The sequence below is a fragment of the Urtica dioica genome, chromosome 7 (genome assembly GCF_054948205.1).
Source record: "Urtica dioica subsp. dioica isolate 48M chromosome 7, U.dioica_male_clone48M_v1_H2, whole genome shotgun sequence".
Taxonomy (NCBI): domain Eukaryota; kingdom Viridiplantae; phylum Streptophyta; class Magnoliopsida; order Rosales; family Urticaceae; genus Urtica; species Urtica dioica.
The window spans coordinates 44,217,213-44,244,685 of NC_142762.1; the positions used below are offsets into that span (position 1 = coordinate 44,217,213).

The 27,473-nt window shown below is 35.4% G+C and overlaps 4 protein-coding genes and 1 pseudogene across 5 annotated transcripts; 4 read left to right on the plus strand and 1 right to left on the minus strand.

Annotated features, from left to right (window-relative positions):
- Window positions 1–764: 764 nt before the first annotated feature.
- LOC149391962 (Xanthine/uracil permease family protein) lies at window positions 765–3,702 on the minus strand. Its single transcript, XM_089619516.1, has 14 exons — window positions 3,624–3,702; window positions 3,420–3,517; window positions 3,146–3,322; window positions 2,963–3,063; window positions 2,809–2,884; window positions 2,671–2,730; window positions 2,374–2,558; window positions 2,037–2,133; window positions 1,874–1,960; window positions 1,722–1,780; window positions 1,532–1,623; window positions 1,370–1,447; window positions 1,101–1,267; window positions 765–983 (listed from the first exon to the last, which is right to left on the minus strand). Exons 1-14 carry the CDS (start codon window positions 3,691–3,693, stop codon window positions 765–767), a joined length of 1,566 nt encoding a protein of 521 aa, XP_089475642.1. The 5' UTR covers window positions 3,694–3,702.
- A 2,786-nt stretch (window positions 3,703–6,488) lies between these two features.
- Window positions 6,489–10,191, plus strand: LOC149391963 (uncharacterized; annotated as a pseudogene). Its single transcript, XR_016300166.1, has 5 exons — window positions 6,489–7,005; window positions 7,223–7,795; window positions 8,672–9,015; window positions 9,057–9,117; window positions 9,318–10,191. The product of XR_016300166.1 is annotated as an uncharacterized LOC149391963 (transcript).
- Window positions 10,192–11,127: 936 nt separating this feature from the next.
- On the plus strand, window positions 11,128–12,566 carry LOC149391964 (putative F-box/LRR-repeat protein 23). The gene is made up of 2 exons (XM_089619517.1): window positions 11,128–11,545; window positions 11,837–12,566. The coding sequence occupies exons 1-2, from the start codon at window positions 11,262–11,264 to the stop codon at window positions 12,390–12,392; spliced, it is 840 nt and encodes a 279-aa protein (XP_089475643.1). The 5' UTR covers window positions 11,128–11,261; the 3' UTR covers window positions 12,393–12,566.
- Window positions 12,567–15,731: 3,165 nt separating this feature from the next.
- On the plus strand, window positions 15,732–17,319 carry LOC149391965 (putative F-box/LRR-repeat protein 9). Its single transcript, XM_089620480.1, has 2 exons — window positions 15,732–16,147; window positions 16,449–17,319. The coding sequence occupies exons 1-2, from the start codon at window positions 15,834–15,836 to the stop codon at window positions 17,095–17,097; spliced, it is 963 nt and encodes a 320-aa protein (XP_089476606.1). The 5' UTR covers window positions 15,732–15,833; the 3' UTR covers window positions 17,098–17,319.
- A 6,551-nt stretch (window positions 17,320–23,870) lies between these two features.
- Window positions 23,871–25,116, plus strand: LOC149391966 (uncharacterized). The gene has a single exon (XM_089618642.1). The coding sequence runs from the start codon at window positions 23,961–23,963 to the stop codon at window positions 24,936–24,938; it is 978 nt and encodes a 325-aa protein (XP_089474768.1). The 5' UTR covers window positions 23,871–23,960; the 3' UTR covers window positions 24,939–25,116.
- The last annotated feature ends 2,357 nt before the right edge of the window (window positions 25,117–27,473 follow it).

The following is a 27,473-nucleotide window of genomic DNA, read 5'->3' on the forward strand; positions in this document are numbered from 1 at the left end:
AAACCAGACCTTAGATTTTCAACTCTGTCATGCCAGTTAACTGGATCAAATCAACGTGTGACGTGTAACGGTATATGATTATAGGAAAATCTCGGATGTTAACACTATTTTAATGTGATTTACGTAGTTTTTGCACCACATTTTAATTTTACATATAATAATACTATATTATATTTAACACCAAATATAATATTCTAAGAATATACTTGTCTTTCATTGATTAATTTATTTATCTATTAATTATAATATATTATAATATTATCTAGTGTAATTTTCACACAGAATTAGTATATCGTTTGGTGTAAAAATTATATCAAATTTAGAATTTTTGTGATTTTATTTAAGTATTTCAATTCTATTTATCGAGTTTTAGAATTCTCGATTAAGCCTATGCTCATGATATGATATGTGAAAATTATTAGTAACAATTGCGAGAGTCATAAGATTTAATAGGTAATAAATAGTTACAATTTATTGCTAACCAATAACCAAAGAAACGACATACATTTTTGCCCAAAATGTCAAATGGAAGGGAAAAACCTATCCAAAAATTATATCAAATTTAGAATTTTTGTGATTTTATTCAAGTATTTCAATTCTATTTATCGAGTTTTAGAATTCTCGATTAAACCTACGCACATGATATGATATGTGAAAATTATTAGTAACAATTGCGAGAGTCATAAGATTTAATAGGTAATAAATAGTTCTGATTTATTGCTAACCAATAACCAAAGAAACGACATACATTTTTGCCCAAAATGTCAAATGGAAGGGAAAAACCTATCCAAAGCGAAAGGGAGGGCATAAAACTCGTCGTTTCGGACATCTGCGCCGTACAATTTGAACTTGTCCCACCAATTTCGACCACTGTCTTTTCCGACGCAATCGCTTTCACGGGTTATCGAAGAGTCCAATATCAATCCCACTAAAGCCGCCACGGTGGTGTGTGACATAAACAACACAGTCACCGCGTCGTTGAACTGCATTTATTTATTTATTTATTTTGAGCTCAGTAAAAAAAGTGAATAAAAAAATTACTGGGTTCGAGTTACCGCGAAAGCATAAATAAATGAATGAATAGATAATTTATGGCTCACCCATCGAGCGCGTGTGTGAACGTGGCCGAGCTTGGAATGGTCGTGGTAATGGTATTCTCTGAAGTATTGTGGTACCGAGATTCCCATGAAGAAAGAGAAGCCTAGTATGATCTTAGTCCTGAATGAATTCAAGTTGCAGAATTGTAGGAAGTCCATACCACTAGAAGCTGCCATGATCATAGAGAGTTCAATAAGTAAGTTTAAAGATGTGAAAAATTACACACAATACATACACAATGTGAGATATAAAGAGTGAAGAAGATTCATACCGACATAACCAAACAAAACGCAGTTCAAAGCTGCAAGTATTGGCAGAGGAATCGAAGCGAAAACTGCACCGAACTTTCCTGCTCTCGAATAAACGATAATCGGTCGTTAAGAGTCTTTCGCTGTCTAGCCAAGAAATGAAAAGGAAAAAGGAAAAAATATACCGAAGAGCGAGAAGAGAATCATAAAGCCGGCGGATATCTGGGTTACTCTTCGGCTTCCCACTTTTGTCAACGCTAATAAACCCGCGTTTTCGCTGCACAAACAAGCAATTAAGCAAAAAATAAGATTAAAAATATGGTTGTCAAAACTCAAAATAATAAAATGGTTTGAGTTATTCAAATTATGACTCACACTGATGCAGTGGTTCCAGTCAGGCATCCAAACATGCCGTTGAGTAAAGCCCCGATCCCCTGAGACTCGAAAATTGACATAGCCATTAAGCGACAAAGCAACAAAAATTAAATTAAAAAACATTCATAATATTAATAATAATAATTTGTCACCAGCCAGCCAACTCCCCGGCCAATCACAGAAGGTGGAACCGGCGTCGCACTTCCATATCTCGCCGTGGCATGAAACGTGCCAGTCGACTACAATATAGCATAAAATAATATTTCAAATATTAATTAATTTTTTTTTAAATAAGCTGAAAGTTAAATAAAATACCTCAATGAGGGAGACAAGAGACGCGGCCATCATAGCAAAGGTTTCCCCGGCGTTAAAAGTCGGCTTTCCCCACTGAAACGGGTAAGGTATGTAAAACCTGCGTAACTAAAGTATCATAAAGTTTCATCTCAAAATAAGCTATATGAAAATTTAACATATATATACTGAGACTCAGAATAGGGGGGAAAATGTCCCCCAAACTTTTAAAAATTGTAATTTGTACCTCAAAATTTATCAATTTTTAGTTTAAAATTATATGATTTTTTTAAATTTGCTCCCCGGATTTTTTTTTGTTCGTCAATTTTCCCCTAATTGCAATTTGTGGCTTAATGTATACCAAGGGCTTGTGGTGATGAGTCCGGCGCGATCGGTTCGGCAACTCATCTGAGTGTTGGCGGGTTTGCGATGGTAAATTCCGGTGGACGTGAGAGTGAGAGCGTACAACCACCCGATCGACACCGACAAAAGCAGCGAATATCTCTCCCACATTTGAGCCCTTTTATTCAAAAGTTGAGGAAGATACTGAAGTGAAAGTCGCAACAAAAAATATTTATTTAGAACACAAGCCAATGGAATGGACCGGACAAAAAAAAAAATCAAAATAGTCGTTGCGTTCGATGAGAGCTTAATTTGCCTGTGAAACGAAGACGAAGATGACCAGCTCTGGAAGCCCCACTTCAACACATTTCGCAAGCTAAGGCAAACAAAAATATATATAATAAATAAATTGATGAATTTATGTGTTTTTTATTTGAAATTTCTAATAATTTACCATAGGGAATCCAAGGTGGTAGAGTCCAAGTCCGGTGAAAGTAATGACCGGAGCAATGGTGAGAGGACAGAACAACCTAAACCAGTTAATTTATCAGAAAAAAAAAAAAAAAAAAACAATGAACGATTAAAAAAAATAAATTAAAAAAATTGACCTAACGACATTTCTCCACAATCCCAAGCAAGCCACTACGGTTTGAAAACAGGCCGTTACGAGCAGAGCACCTTGTACCCCTCTCATCGTCTCCAAGAATTTCTGCCGAGATAAATACAATAAAAAAAAAATAAAAGACATCAAAATCTCAAACGAGACGATGCTCTCGAAGAAGAAGGAGAACCTCTTCGGGGTCGAGAATGGAGTCGTATCTTGCGGCCAAAGCTATCGACATCGTGGGAATGACGTAAGCGTACGAACCCAAGACAACGGTCGGTAATCTGGTCCCGAAGAAAGTTTGAAACAGAGTGCTTAGCCCAGACACGAACAGAGAGGTTTGGATCACCTTTGCCTTCTCGGCCTGGGAAAAAAACAACACAAAACACTTTATAAAGACAAATCTACGTGTCAATTATGTATTTATTTATACATTCCTTATTTGAATCGAGTGTGCTTACGTCACCGCCTCCCATCTGGGGAACGATCATGCTTGGGATCAAAACGGTGATGCCCAGAGAGAGCACGTAGTGTTGGAACCCTAAAACCACAGCTTCAACTACACGTTCCAAACAGAACAACACTGTGTTACAAAACCGACATATATATATATATATATATTTAGAATAAATTTATTATATATATATATGTAAGAATGTACGAACTCCATGGCGGTGGGCTGTTAACGCAGTACTGAACTCCGGGGAGTTGTTCTTTCACTGGATGAGGCTCCATTGTTTTTTTTTTTTTTTTAAATTACCCGGGAAGGGAATAAGAAGGAAAACGGTTACAATTGGGGGTTCGGAAATTGTATTTACTGCCATTAAATTGTATTGATGTCAATGATGTGGGAGATTTTCTCTATATGATTTGATGATATGGTCATATTGCATGCATGATATAATCCGATAGGAGCAGATGACTTAGGACACTAACACAAAATTTACATATTATATTTTAGGGGGCTTTTATATAATTTTTAGAGAATATTACTCTATATCTATAGATATAGAGTAATATTCTCTAAAAATTATATAAAAGCCCCCTAAAATATAATATGGGGCCGGGCCATCATTGTCGAGATTTAAAATTTCCACAAAATAAATTTTACGAATTCTTTTTGTTATTTTTCAATTTTAATGTGTATTTTTTTTCCGTTGGTATTATAACCCGAAAGTAGAATTTATGTTTCTTTTGAAATTTCTGTCACAAATCAACATTTCATATGCTAGTTTATTAGAAAGTAATTTGTCATTTGCAAATTTGTTTAGCTACAAATATAATTTTTGTATGATTACTAATGATATAAGAGTGTTGCATGTGCAAGAAACTTATTATTTGCAATATCATATTATTGTACCTGATTCAATATTCAATTATCATTTTATATCAAGTAGATTTTAGAAAATGAAAAGTTTAGAAGATAAAATAAAAGTACATTTCGGTCGGTCTTAGTGATTGAGAGTCCTCTATTTATAGGAAGACGGTGTCGCAAGGACATGATGCGTTTATAATTTCATGTCTATTGTATTGTTGCAAACAAGAACCAGCTAGTCTAGAAATGCCAACAAGAACCGGTTTCTTGAAATGCACTTAAACTCGAACACCAAAGCTCAAACAATGAAAACACACAACACAAGGATTTATCCTGGTTTGGCAAATCTTCTACGCCTAGACTGACCGGCGCTGCTGATTTTTTCACTCTCAATATAGAAATTAGATCACATATATATGTACATAGCCAAGTTAGATCATATACAACACTAATGTATATGATCTAATGTATACATAATTCTTACGCTCGTCCAACTCTAATGTATCCCGTCTTTCTCGCTCGAGAGCACTCTTTGTTATAATCAAGCATGGCTCCAAAAGTCTTGGAGGCAAGGATTGTGAGTGTGGACTCTGCAAACTTCTAGTGCATACTAGCTCTTCAAACTTCTTAGTCAAAGTGGACTCGTCAAACATCTAAGTCATACTAGCTCTTTTAAACTTTTAAGTCGAGAAGGACTTTGCATATAAACAAAACTAAATGAATTCTACGAGGCTACTCATTATATATATTCTACGAATGTAATATTGATGCATGTATTGCACTTCCAAGTTGTACAAAATATTTGCAAGTATTTTCTCGTATCGTATTAAAATAGTACGAGAGCTCTAATGGTGGAAGATGTAATTTTTTTTTTTTTTAAAAAGAGAAAAATCATCAAATCAATAATTATTATTTACATATAGAAATGCTATTAGAAAATAGGATGATAGTAATATTGGTGATAACCTTTGAATGGTAGGAATTCCGACAATTTGTTACTTCAATTTCAAAACATAATTTATCGCTCTAGCTCTAGTATTTACGAAATATAATTTTATGTACTATATTTTTAGTTTACATAACATAATGGAATTAATATAATCGTCCATTATGATTGTTTTGATGATAAAATTATTTTTTTATTTGGGTCGTTGGATCTTGGATCCGTTGTAGATCCAATGATTCATAAAACAAAGTCGTTTGCGACGTCTTTATTTAGAAAATTGCGCATCTTAATTCTTCTTATAAATGTTCCCAATTTTTTAATCATCCGCTTATTCACCCACTTCGCATCTAGTTCTCCATTCTTCATGCCTTGAAGTGGTGAAAATAGTGCAAAAGGATAGCCGAGTTATCGAACACCATCGAACTAGTTAAGGTTATAACACTTTCAAAAGATTGGTTTTAAGCCAAGAAGCAAACCCAAAACAATCCAAGAATATCTCGCTAATGATTTTACAAATATAACATTTAATGAATAATTTACTTTTTTTTTAGTTTTATTTACTTGATGCTTTATACAATAATTTATAAAAAAAAATATATATTATTTACTAAAATCAATAGTTTCATAGGTTTAGTAGTATTTATTTATCATGTGTAGGCATATGGTTTCATTGCATACATTATATTTTTTTGTAAGGGTAGTTTTGACGTCAATAGAATTGAACCCACAAACTCTATTTTGGAGGTGATATGCAATTACGAACTAGACTATACTAGATACCACCATATGTTACATCTTTTGGTTCGACACGAAATATCCAATATGTATAAAATATTTGAAACTAATTGATTAGCAAAATAGTCAAAGTTTCAAACTTTCATCAAAATAGCCAAAATTACGTTGTCAAATATTTTTTTACTACATGATTAAATTTTTTGACAATTATTATAAGTAATTTATCACTTTCAAAAATATTAATCATATTACCAATTTTTTTTTTTTGGAACTTAATTTAGCACATTTTGATTATTCTTCTAATCTTAAGAAAAATTTGGCTATTTTGCAAAAGTTTAAATCGGTTATTTAGTCAAATCACCCTTTAATACAAAATATATTTTTAAACGTGTTTTTTTATCTATAGCAAAACGTGTTTGATACTTTGAAAAATGATTTGAATGTAATTATTTGACTTGAAAGAATAATAAAGTGATGAAAAAGATTAATAAAATTAAAAGTAAAAACAGAGATATAAAGGTATTGTTGGACAAAAATTTGAAGTTGGGTTTTATTGAAGCCCATGTATTGTGCCCAGCTAATTTCCCCTGATTTTCTTGTGCGGCTTTATGAAAGAAATTCTGGTTTCATTTCTCTCTCGAATCAACTAGTTTCGTTTTCGATTGAGTTCCTCAACCGACGTACCAGACGACACGTGGCAGAAAAATACGCTCGAACCATTTTCTCTTCCCGCTTCTTATAAACCCTAAAGAGAAAACCTCGGGGTTTGATCGTCCATGGTTTCTCCGGCGCCGCGGAGCTGGGTGGATCTTCCGCGGGAGGTCACGGCGTCGATTCTCTCTCGGCTGACGGCTGAGGAAATTCTTACGAGCGCTCAGTTCGTGTGCAAGGCTTGGCTTGAAGTCTCGAAAGACCCTCTCGTCTGGAAGATAATCGACGTCGACGATGTCGAGATTTGTCGCCGAGCCATTGATCGGAGTTGTGGCCAAGCCGTCGAGGTCTATATCCGTGACGTAGCGGACGATGAACTTCTCGAATATATCTGCGACAGGTATTCATCTCGGTCTACTTTTTTTTTTTTTTTCTGAGATCATTGTTCGAGTCTTTGGAAAGGAATAGAATAAATTAGTACAGAAATTTCAGATCTTATATATAGAATTGTTGTTGAATATAAATCCAGAATCTTTCAAAAGAGGATGACCTGCATTAGACTAATCATTGATGTTGCAATTTTGGTTTTGCTTTCTCGTTTCTACATTGTCAAACAGATCAAACCGAATCAAACGCCTATGGCTCATCCAGTGCTATGCTGTGTCAGACGACGCGTTGATCAAAACCGTGAAAAAGCTTCCATCGCTGGAGGATCTGGATCTCTCGCTATGGTGTATCAAGCCAGAGATTATCGGAGCCGTCGGTCAGAAATCCCCTCGTCTGAAAGCGTTCAAGATGAACAGGATACCGATTTGGCGGAACGTTCGAGCCGAGGACGCAGATGAGTGCGATGACGAGGCGGTCGCGATCGGGCAGAACATGCCGGGACTGAAAAGCCTCCAGCTCATGGGCCACTTCATGACAGACAAGGGCTTGGGAGCGATCCTCGACGGCTGTCCCGAGCTCGAGTCGCTTGACATTCGCAACTGTCGCAACCTCAGTTTAAAAGGGCAAATATGGAAAAGATGCGTCGAGCGGGTCAAGCTGTTGCGTCTTCCTACGGAATTTCCCGGCAACTCTCTGCCTCCGACTCCACTGGAGTTTGGTTATGTTGATGAATTTCTTGAGAATATTGACCATGGTTGCCTTTATTATGATGATGATGATGATGGTACCTATTACACCTCTTAGATATTTCCCTATAATTTATTTTCTGTCTAATTTTTCCCGCTCAAACTCTGTGGGGGATAGATCCATTTGGCTATATTTGGACGATTATGAGGTTATAATATTTGAAAATCAATTTACCAATAGTATGAATCATTTGTATGCACTATTTTTCAGTGTGGAGTGGTTCTAATTCTATGGTCGTAGTAAAATGATATATTTCAAATTATAAGAGAAGAGCACAAATGGTGGTTGATGTATATTTTAAAAAAAAAATCTAATGATAAATGACATTTGCATTCAGAGATTATATAAGAAAACAGGATGCTAATACCAGAAATACACGTAGGCGTAATCAATAAATGGTATAATTACAACATAGAACGTTTTTAGAAAATGATTTAATATATATTTATTAAAATTAATCAAGCATTAATAAGATCATTTTTAGAAAAATCCTTAATAGTTTTTTTTAATATTAAAAAGATTTTTAGTAATATCATTAATGCTTAATTATAATATTAAAGTCATTTAATTATAAAAATGATATTATTAATGCTTAGTTAATTTAATTTTTTTTCTTTTAAATTGTGTTTAATCTAAGGCTTCAACGGGCATTTCCATCAAATTTAACTGACTTATTTAATAGAGCAATAGAAACTCAACATTAAGTATTTTTACAGTAAAAAAATTATTTAAGTGTGTGTTTCAAAAATATATTAATCAATTCTTAAAAAGTTCTAACAATTTAAGAGGTTAATTATATATTTTTTTTATGTCAATGGAATTTGGACCCAAAAAAAAAAAAAAATTAAAGTTGGGTTTTATTGAACCCCGACTTTGAATTTTACCAATCCAGCCCCGGCGAATTTCCATGATTTCTAATTTTCCAAATTCAGCCTTTCGCGGCATATTTCTCTCTCGTCTAAACACATTCCGAGCACCAAACGTAGCTCACCACTCTTGAGCCACCGGCGGAAGAACCAGGCACGATTCTATTTCCAATTCAGTCCCTCAATCGTGGTACAAGACGACACGTGGAAGAAAATACGCTCGAGCCATTTCCTCTTCCCGCTGATTTCAAACTTTTTGAGAAAACCTCGGAACTTGATCGTCCATGGTTTCTCCGGCGCTGTGGAGCTTGGTGGATCTTCCTCGGGAGGTCACGGCGTCGATCTTCTCCCATCTGACGGCGGCAGAAATCCTAAAGAGCGCTCAGTTCGTGAGCAAGGCTTGGCTTCAGGTCTCGAAAGACCCTCTCGTCTGTAAGGTAATCGATGTCGACAGATTCGACGGGAAGATTTGTCGCCGAGCCTTTGATTGGAGTTGTGGCCAAGCCGTCGAGGTCAATATTTGTTCCTGAAAAAGATTTAGACTAATCATTATTCGTTGATGTTGATATTTTCTTTTGCACAAGTCGTTGTAGATTTAGACTAGTTACATAAAAATGCAATCTTTTCTTCTGATTTGTTCAGTTTGTGGTAATAATTCGTACTGTGTAATGCTGATTGAGTGAAGCTTTCTTGATTCTACAATGTTAAACAGATCAACCCGAATCGAACGCCTAAGGCTCATCCAATGCTATGGTGTGTCAGACGAGGGGTTGATCAAGGCCGTCGGAAAGATTCCATCACTTGAGGATATCGATCTCACGCTAGTCGTGATTGATTCAGAGAATGTCGCAGTCGTGGGTCAGAAATGCCCTCATCTGAAAGCCTTGAAGCTGGTCTCTTGGCTGGGCAAGGTAAGCTCGGACACAGAAGAGTACAAGTGCAACGAAGTGACAATTGCGATCGGGAAGAACATGCCGGGACTGAAAACCCTTCAGCTTATCGGCAACATGTTGACAAACAAGGGATTGGGAGCGATCCTCTACGGGTGTCCCGGGCTTGAGTCACTCGACCTTCGAAAATGTTTCAATGTCAGCTTGAAAGGTTGTGTGGAAAAGATGCGTCGAGCGGGTTAAGCAGTTGCATCGTCCTGAGGATTCGATCTCGACTGAGGACTATCCGTTTTCGACTGGTTGGGACGACGAAGATGCTCTTAGTGATTATCTTTTTTTTATGATGGTTCGTATGGTAATATGATAGATTACCCACATTGCGATCTCAGTGAATTTCTTGAAGATGATTTCGATGGTGATCTCGATGAATCATGAAGATGGTGCTTTTGGTTATGAACTTATGATGATACTAATATTGGCTATGACAGCCATTTCTTTTTTTTTTTTGCGTGAAAGACTATTACAACCTCTAGATAGTAGTGTAAAGTATTCTTAGTTACTAAATTAGTAGTGTCAAATGTATATATAATGATACCTCTTGGATGTAACGAGGCGTGTATTTTTTTGGAGGTTTTCTTTATAGCATGATTTTGACTTGAAATAGTTTGTCAAATTAGCAGTGGAAAATGTGTATTTTGATGAATCAGATTACGTTCCACTTCATCACTAGAGACTTAAAGAGCCGGTCAATATTTTTTATGAACTTTGCAGAGATTATGATAGGAAGTCCAAGCACCTCGCTACACACAATCATCAATCGTGAGGACGTCTTTCTGATAGTTTTACGGCGTACCGGACAAGCATATCCACTGTTTGTCTCCAAGATCATCGACTTCACAAAGTTTAAAATCGTCTCCCGATGCTTACAATTCAACGCGACGAGAAGCGATGATGGACAACATATTTGACGTCTTGAATTGGTGATAAGAGTACAAAGGAAATTTTCCAAGGTCACCATTAGTAGCGCCAACCATGTTGTCGAATTATATTGAACTAATTTAATTAGCTCCCGAAATGGAGATGTTGTAACACTAGAAAAATATTGATTTCAAGCTCAGAACTGACCCAAAGCAATTCAAGAATCTCACCCTCGACAATTCAAGTCGTCTATTATTAATCCTTATTAATAATAAGCGATAATCAGTGGCATCAGCGGCCGCTGATGTCTAAGGTGCGACCCACCTGCATACGTGTATAGCGGTATAATATACTTGCATGTATAATTTCTAATATAAACTATAAGTATCTCTGTGTATAAATTTTATATACATAAAAAAAAATAACTATTATATTTTTATACTACAAAAAAAATTAAATCTATTTGATATCTATTTTAACGTTGATTCAAATTAAAATATTGAATTATTGAAACATTGAAAATTAGCATATACTTTTTTAGTAATAAAAAATAAGAAACTGAATATCATTTTTTTGTTTTGTTTCACGTCAATGAAATTTGGACAAAATATTGAAATGGGTTTTATTGAAGTCCAACTGTGTATTTTTTACAACCCAGGCCCAGTTAATTTCCCTGATTTTCTTATGCAGGCTTTATGGCAGCTATTCTGGTTTCATTTCTCTCTCATTTACTCTAACAAGTCTAAAGTAAACACATTACGAGCAACGATTTTTTTTTTTTTTTTTTCAATTTTCCTTACAAACCCTGCAAGAAAAAACAAATTGACCAGGTCGGCACTTGATCGTCCATGGTTTCTCCGGCGCGGTGGAGCTGGGTGGATCTTCCACCAGAGGTCACGGCGTCGATCCTCTCCCGTCTGACGGCGGCGGAAATCCTAAAAAGCGCTCAGTTCGTGTGCAAGGCTTGGCTTGAGGTCTCGAAAGACCCTCTCGTCTGGAAGAGAATTGATGTTGTCAGCAGATTCGAGGTTGAGATTTGTCGCCGAGCTGTTGATCGGAGTTGTGGCCAAGCCGTCGAGGTCAATATCCATTTGGCAGCGGACGACGATCTTCTCGACTATATCTCTGACAGGTTTTCATTTCGTTCTGAAAGTCTTGGGATGGAAATTCGGTAATTTAAATATGGTTAAATATGAACAAATTAGTACATAAATTTCAGATCTTATAGATATCACCGTCATTGTTGTTAAAGCTTATAAAAGACTAATCATTATTAGTTGATGTTGATATTTTCTTTCGCACAAAAATGATAGATTGTCCATGAAATGACATATTTTCTTTCGATTTGTTCAGTGTGTGGTAAAAATTTGGACTGTGTTATGCTTATTCTGTGTAGCTTTCTTGATTCTACATTGTTAAACAGATCAAGCCGAATCGAACGCCTAAGTCTCAACCAATGCTTTCGTGTCTCAGACGAGGGGTTGATCAAGGCCGTTGAAAAGCTTCCATCACTGCAGGAGCTCGATCTCACGCTATGCTCGTTTGAGACAGAGACTATCGGAGCCATTGGTCAGAAATGCCCTCATCTGAAAGCGTTCAAGCTGAACTCTGCTACTCAGTGGCTAGGCTTTCATGCCTACGGAGAAGACGAGTTAAATAAAGAGGCGGTCGCGATCGGGAAGAACATGCCGGGGCTGAAAAGCCTCCAGCTCATCGGCAACTTCTTGACAAACAAGGGCTTGGGAGCGATCCTCGACGGCTGTCCCGGGCTCGAGTCGCTTGACCTTCGCAAGTCTCGCAATGTCAGCTTGAAAGGACAAATATGGAAAAGATGCGTCGAGCGGGTTAAGCAGTTGCGTCTTCCTGGGGATTCGCTCGACTACTCTCCGCTTCAGGATTATTTTGACGATGAAGATGACGAGTTTGATTCTGATGATCCTAGTGATGACGCTGATTTCCGGTGGTGCTATTGGTTATGATGAGTATGATTATGATGATGATGACGACGATGGTAGTGGTGATGCTGGATTCCTTATGAATTATGTCGACTATTACACCCTTTAGATATTAGCTAGTCTTAATTTAGTAGTGTTAAATGTGTATGTAATGGTCGAATGTAATTTGGCATGAAATGAAGTTGTTAATTTCAGTCACCAGTTTGGGCAATTTTTCGGTATGTAATGGTCGAATGTAATTAGGCATAACCATTTAAGTTGGGGCAATTTTGGTATTAAAATTTATATATTTTTAAAATCAATCACCAGTTATATGAATACCAAATTTCGGTATTAGAGGTTATATTTTAAAAATCAGTCACCAGTTACATTAATAATTTGTATGTACTTGTGAGGTGGTTTTAGTTTTTTTTTTTTTTTTTTTTTTTTTTCGTATGTGAATATAATATATAACACATACCAACCCAACGCAATAGTTTCAAAGATACTGTAATACTATTTTTGTGATCGTAGTAAAATAGTACAAGAAGTCTAATGGTGGTTGATGTAAATTATTTTTTTTTGGGAAAAAAGAGAAAAAACATCAAAGCCACAAATAGTATTTACATTTAGAAACACTTTAAATCAGTTGCCCAACAAACTATCGTCTTTTTAAAAAATAGTTGAAGTTTCATTTTATTAAAAAACTAGTCTACCAAGCTCTCATTAAATTAATTAATCAAAAAGTAAATTAATTTTTTTAGTTAATTAATTTACTGAGGATTTCATGGATTTTTTTTTAATATAATGGAACTTTAGTTAAAAAAAAGCGCTCGATGAATGATTAGTTGTAACAAAATATCTGTAGTATCACTCGTGTTTAATCAAAATGCGAGATTTATCCCCTCTATTTCTAGAAATATCAGATATATCCTTTCAGTTTAATATAAATGACATATATCTCCCTTAAAAAAATGTTATATTACAAATATCACCTTTTTTGTTTATTTTTTACAAAAAAAATAATTTGAACTCCCCAAAATACCCTTAATAGAATAAATATTTATTTACTATTTTATTAAAAAAAATCAAAATCTCTTTTTATAAAAAAAATCCTTAACTTTTTATAAAGAAATTTTTTAATTTAATTTTTTTTGTATAGAATAAAAAATAAAAAATTATTTCATTAAGGGTATTTTGGGGAGTTCAAATTATTTTTTTGTAAAAAATAAACGAAAAATTGTGATATTTGTAATATAACATTTTTTAGGGGATGTATATGTAATTTATATTAAACTGAAGGGATATGTATGATATTTTTAAAAATAGAGGGGATAAATCTCGCATTTCGATTAAACACGAGGGATACTCATGATATTTTCCCAAGTCCCTTCCTATATTAATTGGTGATAAGCTAATTGGCATGGAATTGTCGGAATTCCCACCATTTGTATACTCTAGTTTCAAAATATAATTTGTCAGCTCTAGTATTTTTGGAGTAGAATTATATGTTACCATATTTTTAGTTTACATAACATAATGGATGGATTGAATTGCTATCTTCCATTCCGATCGTTTTAATAAAAATAATCATTTTTTACCTGAGTCATTGGATCATGGATCTGTTGGAGATATCCAACGATCCATAGAACAAAATCGTTCGTGATGTCTCTATTTATTATTATTATTTTTTGGACAAATTCTTCTTGCAAATAATCCATTTCTTTTATCCTCCACTCATTCACACACTTCGCATATAGTTCTCCATTCTATGTATAAGAGCATGCGGATCATGTTCATCAACATAAAGACTATACAATATTGGAACAACTTATTACTAATATGTAATAAAAATATAAAAGTAATGGAGGTGCGGAGGAATAAATTTGTATATATGGATTCCATACTTTTTGAGACTTCCTTCGTAATTTTAAGGAATATTTACATGTTTATAAGTCATTAAAAATAAGTTATTTTGATGGGCAAGCTAACGTATTGTTAATCACTGGAAGTGCGGTTGATGGTTTTTACATTTTTATACTTTTCAGGGATTACAATAGGAAGTACACATCCTCTGATCACGTGGTCAAAGCTCCCCACCAAACTTAATCATCAATCACGTGATGGCTTGCCGATCAAGCATCTCCACAATAATCTCCAAGATCATGAATTTTAGGATAGTCACCTATTGAGATCAACCTCTACAATGCATAAAGAATATGGGTCACGATCAGAGCCGGGGCCTGACTATAGACGAGTAAAATTCATGCTAGGAACTTTGATTGGGCTGAACCCCAAAATTTTAAATATATATTATATATATACTTAAAATAAATATAATTTTTTTTATTTTTTATTTAAATGTTTACTATTATCGAATGGTTCCAAAATATTAATTCGCTTAAGGCCCCTAATAAGTTCGGGTGAGTTTGGGTCAGGCTGATCACGATGATAGATGGCACTCTTCATGTCTTGAAGTGGTGAAAAGTGTACAAATGGATGGCCGTGTTATCGAACACCATCAAACTGTTTTAATCAGCTTCCAAAATAGTCGAGGTTATAACATTTTTGAAAGATTGGTTTCAAGGCAAGAAGCAAACTCAAATCAATTTAATGAAACCAATCTTTTTGTGTTTACAAATGTAATATTTAATGAATAATTCACCTTTTTGAGTTTTACTTAATTTGTAAGATTTAGTTTTATTTTAATGAAAACTTGATGTTTTATACAATAATTTATAAGAAAAACTATTTTTATTCAAATGAATAGTTTAATAGGTATATTAGTATTTATTTATCATGTTTAGGCATATAGTTTCATTGCAGATGTTACATCTTTTTGTTTGACACGAAATATCCAAAATGCATCAAATATCATAAATAAAATTACAAAATATAATTTATACGTATTTAAATTTATTTTATTGCTTGAAAAATATTTTGAATGTAATTATTAGACTAGAAATAATAAAAATAAAATGAGAGTGATGAAACATTCTAGCAAATTAGCCATATCGAAACGTTGTAATTTGAATTTGAATTAGCCATATCGAAATATTAGTATCTCTGTGTATAAATTTTATATACATTAAAAAAGTAACTATTATATTTTTATACTACAAAAAATTAAATCTATTTGATATCTATTTTAACGTTACTTCAAATTAAAATATTAAATTATTGAAACATTGAAAATTAGCATATACTTTTTTAGTAATAAAAAAGTAAAAAACTGAATATCATTTTTTGTTTTGTTTCACGTCAATGAAATTTGGACAAAATATTGAAATTGGGTTTTATTGAAGTACAACTGTGTATTTTTACAACCCAGGCCCAGTTAATTTCCCTGATTTTCTTATGCAGGCTTTATGACAGTTTAAAAGTCTAAACACATTACGAACAACGATTTTTTTTTTTTTTTTTTTCAATTTTCTTTACAAACCCTGCAAGAAAAAACAAATTGACCAGGTCGGAACTTGATCGTCCATGGTTTCTCCGGCGCGGTGGAGCTGGGTGGATCTTCCACCAGAGGTCACGGCGTCGATCCTCTCCCGTCTGACGGCGGTGGAAATCCTAATAAGCGCTCAGTTCGTGTGCAAGGCTTGGCTTGAGGTCTCGAAAGACCCTCTCGTCTGGAAGAGAATTGATGTTGTCCCTCTCATCTGGATGAGAATTGATCTTGTCAGAAGATTCGCGGTTGAGATTTGTCGCCGAGCTGTTGATCGGAGTTGTGGCCAAGCCGTCGAGGTCAATATCCATTTGGCAGCGGACGACGATCTTCTCGACTATATCTCCGACAGGTTTTCATTTCGTTCTGAAAGTCTTGGGATGGAAGTTCAGTATTTAAATATGGTTAAATATGAACAAATTAGTACATCAATTTCAGATCTTATAGATATCACCGTCATTGTTGTTAAATATAAATCCAGATGCTTATAAAAGACTAATCATTATTAGTTGATGTTGATATTTTCTTTTCGACTAATTATATATTGTCCATGAAATGACATATTTTCTTTCGATTTGTTCAGTGTGTGGTAAAAATCTGGACTGTGTTATGCTTATTCTGTGTAGCTTTCTTGAGTCTACATTGTTAAACAGATCAAGCCGAATCGAACGCCTAAGTCTCATCCAATGCTCTTGTGTCTCAGACAAGGGGTTGATCAAGGCCGTTGAAAAGCTTCCATCACTGCTGGAGCTCGATCTCACGCTATGCTCGTTTGGGACAGAGACTATCGGAGCCATTGGTCAGAAATGCCCTCATCTGAAAGCGTTCAAGCTGAACTCTGCTACTGAATGGCTAGGCTTTCATGCCGACGAAGAAGACGAGCTAAATGAAGAGGCGGTCGCGATCGGGAAGAACATGCCGGGGCTGAAAAGCCTCCAGCTCATCCGCAACTTCTTGACAAACAAGGGCTTGGGAGCGATCCTCGACGGCTGTCCCGGCCTCGAGTCGCTTGACCTTCGCAAGTCTCGCAATGTCAGCTTGAAAGGGCAAATATGGAAAAGATGCGTCGAGCGGGTTAAGCGGTTGCGTCTTCCTGGGGATTCGCTGGACGACTCTCCGATTTTTTCTGACAATGAAGATGGCGAGTTTGATTCTGATGATCCTAGTGATGACGCTGATTTCCTTGATGAAGGTGGTGCATTTGGTTATGATGAGTATGATTATGATGATGGTGACGACGATGGTAGTGATGATGCTGAATTCTTTATGAATTATGTTATGTCGACTATTACCACCCTTTAGATATTAGCTAGTCTTAATTTAGTAGTGTTAAATGTGTATGTAATGGTCGAATGTAATTAGGTATGAAATGAAGGTAGTTCATTTCAGTCACCAGTTGGGGCAATTTTTCGGTATGTAATGGTCGAATGTAATTAGGCATAACCATTTAAGTTGGGGCAATTTTGGTATTAAAATTTATATATTTTTAAAGTCAATCACCAGTTATATGAATACCAAATTTCGGTATTAGAGGTTATATTTTAAAAATCAGTCACCAGTTACATTAATAATTTGTATGTACTTTTTTTTTTTTGAAAGTCACGGATTTTCCATTAAAATTGGGTAAAAATCCATCAATACAGGAGAAAAACACCTTAGTACATGGAACACCTCAAACCTAAGTCGAAGTGAAACTAACACTAAGTTCCGGTAATCGCACGTTTTGTGCATGCTTCCGACAAGTGGAAGAACGACGAGCACAGTAATTGAGCACACATAGGGCTCTTTCAACAAAACCAAAATTGGTAGATGGAAAGATCCACTCAACCTCGGTTTGATGACCACGAAGAAGATGCACCTGTATAGAACAAAACCTAACAGGAAATCCACAACGAGATAGTGGACAACGGCTAATCCGTGTCCAAGAAAAACCAAGTCAAACACAACGCAACATGGGCTAACTAGCATAAAAACATAAAGCATAACTAAGTAAAAACACAACACAACCAAATCGGCAGATCCGACCACTTCTGCACCCGAAAAACTCTTCAGCCACGTCTCTCCCATCCTTAGCTCGGAGTCTCACCGCATACTCTTCCGTATCACTCCAGTCGGAGAGAAAAACAGAGGAAGCCACCGAAGCCGCCAAACCGTTCTCAGATCCGAGACCGGTCCACCGGAGCCACCTGACCCACCGAAGCCACCGAGACCTGACCCACCGAAGCCACCTGCGTACCACAGACCCACCGAAGGATCCGAGACCAGACCCACCGAAGCCACCGAGGCCACCTGCGAACCACAGACCCACCGAAGCCACCGAGGCCACCTGCGAACCATAGACCCACCGAAGCCGCCAAACCGTTCTCAGATCCGAGACCTGAGCATGGTCCCTGCTTCTCCAGCCCCAGCGACTCCCAGGTCTTCACCACGGCCGAGCACCAGGAACCGCCGGCGCGTCAGAGTAACGATGAGCTGAGCCGATGCAAGGACGAAGGAAGAAACGCCACCTAGAGCTGCGCACGTCAGTGAAGAGATGCTACCGAGGCCGATGCTCACCTCGCGAGCAACCGTCCTACCTCCCAGGCCGGAGCCCAGGAGGCGGCGGCGGCTGGCGAAGCTAGGGTTTTCTTTACTCTGTTTTTGAGAGAGAGACGCTTCCGAAGGAGAGAGAAAGGTTTTTAAACTTTTAAAAACGAAATCGCATTGTGTATTCTATATTAATTTGTATGTACTTGTGAGGTGGTTTTAGTTTTTTTTTTTTTTTTTTTTTTTTTTTTTTTTTTTTTTTTTTTTTTCATATGTGAATATAATATATAACACATACCAACCAAACGCAATAGTTTCAAAGATACTGTAATACTATTTTTATGATTGTAATACTATTTTGATGTAAATTATTTTTTTTTTTTGGAAAAAAAGAGAAAAACCATCAAATCAACAAATAGTATTTACATTTAGAAATACTTTATATCAGTTGCCCAATAAACTATCATCTTTTTAAAAAATAGTTGAAATTTCATTTTATTAAAAAACTAGTCTACCAAGCTCTCATTAAATTAATTAATCAAAATGTAAATTATTTTTTTAGTTAATTAATTTACTGAGGATTTCATGGATTTTTTTTAATATAATGGAACTTTAGTTAAAAAAAAAAAAAAGGCTTGATGAATGATTAGTTGTAACAAATTCCTATATTAATTGGTGATAAGCTAATTGGCATGGAATTGTCGGAATTCCCACCATTTGTATACTCCAGTTTCAAAATATAATTTGTCAGCTCTAGTATTTTTGGAGTAGAATTATATGTTACCATATTTTTAGTTTACATAACATAATGGATGGATTGAATTGCTATCATCCATTCCGATCGTTTTAATAAAAATAATCATTTTTTACCTGAGTCATTGGATCATGGATCTGTTGGAGGTATCCAACGACCCATAGAACAAAATCGTTCGTGATGTCTCTATTTTTTTATTTTTTTATTTTTTTTGGACAAATTCTTCTTGCATATAATCCATTTCTTTTATCCTCCACTTATTCACACACTTCGCATCTTGTTCTCCATTCTATGTATAAGAGCATGCGGATCATTTTCATCAACATAAAGACTATACAATATTGGAACAACTTATTACTAATATGTAATAAAAATATAAAAGTAATGGGGGTGCGGAGGAATAAATTTTTATATATGGATTCCATACTTTTTGAGACTTCCTTCGTAATTTTAAGGAATATTTACATGTTTATAAGTCATTAAAAATAAGTTCTTTTGATGGGCAAGCTAACGTATTGTTAATCACTAAAGTGCGGTTGATGGTTTTTACATTTTTATACTTTCACTTTTCAGGGATTACAATAGGATGTACACATCCTCTGATCACGTGGTCAAAACTCATCGCCAAACTTAATCATCAATCACGTGATGGCTTGTCGATCAAGCATCTCCACAATAATCTCCAAGATCATGAATTTTAGGACAGTCTCCTATTGAGATCAACCTCTATAATTCAACAAGAATATGGGTCACGATCAGAGTCGGGGCTAACTATAGACGAACAAGATTCATGCCTAGGAACTTTGATTGGGCTGAACCCAAAATTTTAAATAATATATTATATATATACTTAAAATAAATATAATTTTTTTTATTTTTTATTTAAATGTTTACTATTATCGAATGGTTCCAAAATATTAATTCGCTTAAGGCCCCTAATAAGTTCGGGTGAGTTTGGGTCAGGCTGATCACGATGATAGATGGTACTCTTCATGTCTTGAAGTGGTGAAAAGAGTACAAATGGATGGCCGTGTTATCGAACACCATCGAACTATTTTAATCAGCTTCCAAAATAGTCGAGGTTATAACATTTTTGAAAGATTGGTTTCAAGGCAAGAAGCATACTCAAATCAATTTAATGAAACCAATCTTTTTGTGTTTACAAATGTAATATTTAATGAATAATTCACCTTTTTGAGTTTTACTTAATTTGTAAGATTTAGTTTTATTTTAATGAAAACTTGATGTTTTATACAATAATTTATAAGAAAAACTATTTTTATTAAAATGAATAGTTTAATAGGTATATTAGTATTTATTTATCATGTTTAGGCATATAGTTTCATTGCAGATGTTACATCTTTTTGTTTGACACAAAATATCCAAAATGCATCAAATATCATAAATAAAATTACAAAATATAATTTATACGTATTTAAATTTATTTTATTGCTTGAAAAATATTTTGAATGTAATTATTAGACTAGAAATAATAAAAATAAAATGAGAGTGATGAAACATTCTAGCAAATTAGCCATATCGAAACGTTGTAATTTGAATTTTGCTAACGTTTCAAAAGTTTTTATTAAATAGTCATTGCCAATTATTAACTAAAAAATAGAAATCAATTAGTTCTATTTCAAAAACCGCATTTATGTAACTAATTCCCTAATAAAAAATCAATCAATTTTATTTTAAAAAAGATGAGTTAAAAATAAAAAAAAAATTACAAAGAAAAATCGGATTATAATGTATACATAATTATTAACCATAGAAAACAGTAATATTTTCTATATTGCAATGAAAACAGTTAATTAACTCTATATACACAAATCCAAAGAAAGAAAAAACTCGAATACCATAAAAAAACAAACAAAGAGTTAACATCAATTAACGAAAATTTACAGTAATTAACTATATCAATTCAGAAGTAAACTTGGAAAACTATGTTAATTAACAAAAAATAATATAAACCTCATTAATATTTTTTTATATTGCAATGAAAACAGGAAGAAAAAAAAATTGTCACTCATTTACCTTTGCAATATTGATGACCTGAAATGAATGGCTTTAGCAAATCGTACACATAAATATATGAATGCATGTATATATAAATATAAATATATTAATGCGTAAGTTAAAGGTATTAATTTTTTTAATGCGTATCCATTAGGAAAATAGTTAATTTAAACGTTTGATATTGCTAAATAGTCAACATTTTATAAATCTTAAATAAATAATCATTTTTATGTATTTACAGACGAAAATATTAGATAAATAGTCAACTTTATATATTAGGTAATGTCATTATTTACGATTATTTATCTAAGATTTACTAAACGTTGACTATTTAGCAATATCAAATATTTAAATTAGTTATTTATTTAATTTTCTGTTTTTTCAACTTGTGAGTGGATCGTTTCAAGTCGTGAAACGTGCCAAAAAGTATTTTCCTTTTATTTTTGATAGTTTTCAACCAGACATTAAGGCTCCGTTTGAAACCCGGAAAATACGAGGGAAATGAAAATGGGAATCCCTTTTATTTTACTTAGGTTGTTTGGATTGAGGAAAATAGGGTGGAAAAAAAATATGCTGGAAAGTGTATAACTAAAATGAGGATTTCATTTTCCTTCGAAAATCAAATGGAAAATGAGAATCTCTCCAAATTTGTCTATGAGGGGATCACATTTGTGTGTCTCGTCCAGAGATCGAGCCAGAAAAGCTAAATACGAGGGCTTATTTGAAAAAAAATATTTAGAGGGGCTAATTAAAAAAAAAATAGGGTAAAAATGAATTTTTTTTAAAAAAAATGAGTCAAAAGTGTAAATTTTTAGGGTAAAAAATGTAATTTTTTTTTTAAAATTGGCAAAAAATTGTAAATAAAAATATTTGAGGGGGGCTAATTAAAAAAATTCATGGTAAAAATGATTTTTTTAAAAAAAGGGTCAAAATTGTAAATTTTTTAGGGTAAAAATGTAAAACTTTTTAAAAATGGAATGTAAATAAAAAAATTAGGGGGGCTAATTTAAAAAATTCATAGTAAAAATGAAATTTTTTTTAAAAAATGGGTCAAAAGTGTAAAATTTTTAGGGTAAAAAATGTAAAACTTTTTAAAAATGAGAAAAAAATGTAAATAAAAAAACTTGAGGGGGGCCCACTCTTGACCTGAGTTAGCTCCGTCCCTGGTCTCATCGTTACTTTCCCGTCAATTTTCTCTCATATTTTCCATAACTTCCAAACACAAATTAGAATTTTGACTTTTTCTATTATTTTCTTTCATATTTTCATATTCTCTATAATTTTCAATTTCTCTCATATTTTCCGGGTTCCAAACGGAGCCTAAGAGTTAAAAGTCCATAGTACGTAAGCGAGGGTTAAATGAATATCACGTGACAAAGAATTTGGAACCCGATCGAGTTACAAACAAGTTGCAATGTAATGACGTAGTAGCTTCGAGCTCAAAATAAAAGGTGGTATATTCTCTCTCCGCCAATTATGAGTTTACATTACTACTACTAGTTGGCTTGGCTAAACAACATAAACACAACCATGCATAAAAGATAGGGATACATGCGTCATTACGACTTAATATTTAAGTGTGGAAATACGTTATGAGATCATATTTCAATACTTGACTTGATATTTTATGTTATAATATTCATTAAAAAAAAAAAAGACAATACTTTTGTCAAACATAAATCATGATTACACAATTTTAAATATCTCGATTATATCATTTTTCTTTTTTCATCACGACTCCAATCTTTCTCCGCACTCACGTGGAGGACACCACTGTATTCTTTATCAATCTCCATTATCATATATTATAATAGACAATAAACTCAGTGTGCATAATAGATCATTAGTAATTACTACTCATACACTTGAAGCTTGCTTGCTTTTGCTTATAATTTGTCTAAACATATCTAATATAAGTGATCAGTCAGTTTAATGTAATATTTAATTCTCTCTCCAAATTACAATTATTACAGTTAATAGTAAATCAGCACCACATCGGCGGTGGCAGCGATAAACGGCACGCTTCCCCAACACCTCAAACTCTCCCCACGTTTTGGCCTTTTTCACTTTTGCATGGCCACGCGTTCCTCTCTCTCAAATCTCAATCACACTACTCTTCTCAGTTCTCAGTATCTTGTTTGTCAAGCTTTTTAGATTCCACTCACACAAACAAACACATTCTCATTTTCTCTTTCTACCGCAGCCCTCACCATCCAATCACATTCCCTCCGCTGCATGTACGCCCAACATTCCCAGCCGACACGTGTAATCCCGCCAAATGTAACCGACTCACCACCAACTTATTATTGATATTTATTTATCAAGATTAAGAGAGAAACTGAAGTCTGAAACTGCCCACCAAAACCAATGGAGACTTGGGAGAATAAGAATAGGTGTAGCCACGCATGGCGGCCCGGACCCACACGCCTTCGCCAACACATATATCCTTCAACCCCATTGGCCTCACACTAAAACAATACATAAAATATCTATATATATATTATTATTATTTCACTCGCTTCTTTTCTTTGAATAATAATAAACAGTGGATCGATAAAGGGGTCAGATGGTATTATCAACCACACTGTGCCAATTACTGGCAGTAGTATTGATAACACTATAACTTTACTCACATAGGTGTAAGCATGCATGGACCCACTAAAATTACCCACATTGTCCCTGTTTGCCACGCCACGTACTCACCCACGTGTCACCTTCTCGTACCCGTGCTTGCCTTGTTCTCATTGGCCACTCAACGCCGATAAAACAACACACAACCCCTCTCTTCTTGATTCCCTCATTTCCCATTTCTCACTCACTTCCTCCAATCGCGTAGTCACACAAAAATCACCCGAACCCAAAGACCATGATCAAAACGCTGAACCCCTACGCCACCGCCAAGACGGCGGAGATCATGTCCAGATACCGCCCTATCGCCCCGAGGCCGGACTCCTCCACTCCGCCGCCGCCGGAGACTTCTCCGGGAACCTGCTCCGCCAAGATCAGACAGTCTCCGTATCTGCGAAACGTGTGGCCTCAGCTTCAAGCCCGACCGACGAGAGCCCGAAAGCGCGCCGGCAGATCCACCGCGCCGCCGACATCGCCGCTCAAGCGCCACAAGACGGATTTTCTCTCCCGGACTCCGTCTCCGTGTCACGTGGCATTCGTCGGATTCTCCCGCGGCCAGCGACGGGTTTCCGTTCCCAATAGTAGTGAGCTGGTCACTCTCCCTCTCATGCCTTCCTCTTCCTCGACCGCTGCAGAGCTGGAGTGGGTCGGGGCTTCTTCCGCCGCCGCCGGAGAAGAGCTCATCGATCTGAACAGAGCGGCGAAAGTCCCGGAGGAGAAGGACCTCCTCCGGCAGCTCCAGTCTCCGGTGATCTCGCCGCAGCCGGTGCGGCCGGTGGGGTCCACCATCTTCGTCCGGAGAATCAGCGAGTGTGTTTCTTCGGCGGATCCGGAGACGGGGAAGAGGAGGAGGAGTCCGGAGGAGGTGGAGGTTGACGTGGAGGCGGAGATTCTTCCGGCGGTGATCTCGGACTCCAACAACAAGGTGAGGATGGCGAACTCGGCGTACAAGGAGCTCGTCGGACAACCGGAGTGTTCGTGGCTCGACGCCGTCGGAGCGAGCAAGAGGATCGGCGGAGAGGTGGTTCTCCGGCTCGGCGACGGAGAGTCGACTCGGATTCCGGCGGCGGCGGGGTTCTCGTGCTGGGTCAGCATCGAGTGGGGAAAGGGAAAACGTTCGGTGGACGCTTTCTGTGACGTCATCAAGCTGGGTTGTGACGACTCAAAGGACTACGTCTTCTCTTGGAGGTTCCACACCCAAGCCACATCCAAATGAAAAGTTTATTTATTGTATGTAATATTAATGTAAATTAAATATACTTAGTATGTATATCTAAATATATGTGTTTACTTTAGTTTACGTAAGTGTCCTAGTGTAGTGTAGATCTACATTGTAATATTGCATGTGTTTAAAATGACATGCGAGTATATATAGTTAATAGTTGTACTTTGTATATTTGTGTTCTATATCTAATTATCCGTAAAAAAAATAAAGCTACTCAAATAAATTTAAGCTTTTGAGCAAAATATAAAAAATAAAAATAAATAAACAAGATTAACACTGCAGTTCTTGCGCACGAGACGGTCATATAACTGCAGATTTAATATCAACCCTTGGTGGAAGTGGGATCTGATAGTTTGTCTGCATGTGATTTAACCTTGTAGTCATTAAAAATGATATAAGCGTTTCACATAGCATTGTATCTAACTATATTCCAATAGAGAAATTTGAATTATAGTCGTGAAACTACACAATAATTCAATTTTTAAAAGTTATTTGTATTTTAACCAAAAATCCTGATCAGTGTTGGCAGTTAATAATATTATACATAAATAAAATTTTAAATAAATATCTTTATATTGAAAACTATATGTCTAGGTATTTAAATAAAATTGTACATATATTTTAGATTTTATATATAAATAAAATTAGACCGAAAATACAAAATTACCCTTCCAATATTGCTTTTAGATATGGTTATTTCTTGAAACCTCCTCTGGGAAAGAATAGGAAAGATTCCTCCCCAAAAAAAAAGATATGGTTATTTCTTTCCTTTTTTTGTTTGTTTGTGGTGTTATTATGGAAGATAGTGGAGTGAAGGCTATCATTTTTTTTTTGTCCGACGAAAGTACCATTTTCGTAACTAACGATATCCGAAGATTTGGAACTGAAAAAAAGCTATCGGAAGTCATTCTTTCCGTTAATTTTCATTAATCATGTTGCACCTGAAAAAGTCGCACCTAAAGGGGGACTTATTAGGTGCGACATGTCGCACCCAATACCTTCTGCGACGGGTTATCCGGTGCGACGCTGTCGCACCTAATGTCGCACCTAATATACTTTTAGGTGCGACATTTGAGGCATTGGGTGCGACATTCGTCGCACCGGATAACGTATTTTGTCCTAGTGTCATTTGTATTTTTTAATTAAAAAATTCTAAATTGTTGATAATTACATATCTAACTATTGATATTATTTATCTCTTATTAATTATTATTTTAAATTAAAAATCGAAAAATACCATTTTTATTAAGTAAAAAAACAATAGAACAATAGAAGGCACGCTAACAAACAAAAGTGATATGTCCAGGACACTTGTATCACGTTGTTCGTGCTCTATGTTAAGTCAATTCAGTGAAAGTGAAAGGGAAAAGACTATATTTAGATAAATTATATAAATAAAAACATTTATCCTATTTTGAATGAAGTATCAAATCATTGGAAAGCAGGAAAACGGTGAGACCGTGAACGTTCAGAAGTGTGGGGTGTGTGACGCTTATTGACTTGCAGTAGAACATAAGTTTTGAATCACTGTCCATAAAATAAATGGCCGGTCTATGTAGTCATAAATGAAAACTAATTAGTAGCCTAAACAATTAGGAAGGAAGTCGTTTTCAAAAAAAAAAAACAACAATTAGGAAGGAAGTCTTAAGAGTCTACTCACATAATGAAATGTGTTAGACTAGGGACCAAGTCAAGAATTTCTTGGAGGGATGATTAATTTATAGAACAAAAATACATAAATAAAAAAGGTATAAATAAAACTATTCAAATACCCAAAAAAAAGTAAAATAGATGGTAATCATTGCATTGATTTTCCAGAGTTTTCATTAACACTAGTTCCACTAGTAAAATTAATGTCAGTGTAACAAGCTGATAATCTAAAAGAGGGGTTGAAACAAATACCTCAGGGATCAATATAAGTTATTCATATAATTTGCGCGGTCCGAGCAAGAGTTCGGATGCACCGAGAACGTTAGGAATCCAACAACGAGCCTGAGTCAAATAGATCCGAGGGTTCATGAAAGTTAAGAAACGATCCGTTCATAAGGCAAACACGAACTCTACCGAGCAGAACTTCGGAGAAAAGAGAAACTGATAGGTCAAAGACTCGTCAAACCAAATATAAACACGTGTAAAACAATTCAAACTTAAATAAAACGATCACCTCAACAATTATGCCGAGCAGACGAGCAAATAACTGTCCACTACGCACGCTCGAGAACGATTATTCAGCAGCAGTTGTCAAGGACGTGGGATTGATCACCCCACAAACTCGACCCAAAGAACTAAATAAAAGGGAGCAGGGCTGAAGCGATGGATACTCACATTTTCATACACAAGCACACGCCAGAAACTTCACATATTGTTCAACACCTCAATAACTTTATTTCTTTTACTAGATTCGTCTGTATTTAGAGATAGTCTTGCCTAGACACTCAAAGTTGTCGGGATTGCGCGTTCGGAACCAAGTGCTCTTCATGAGATAGTTGTTGTACTAATTTTTTATGTCAACAATATCCAAGATCC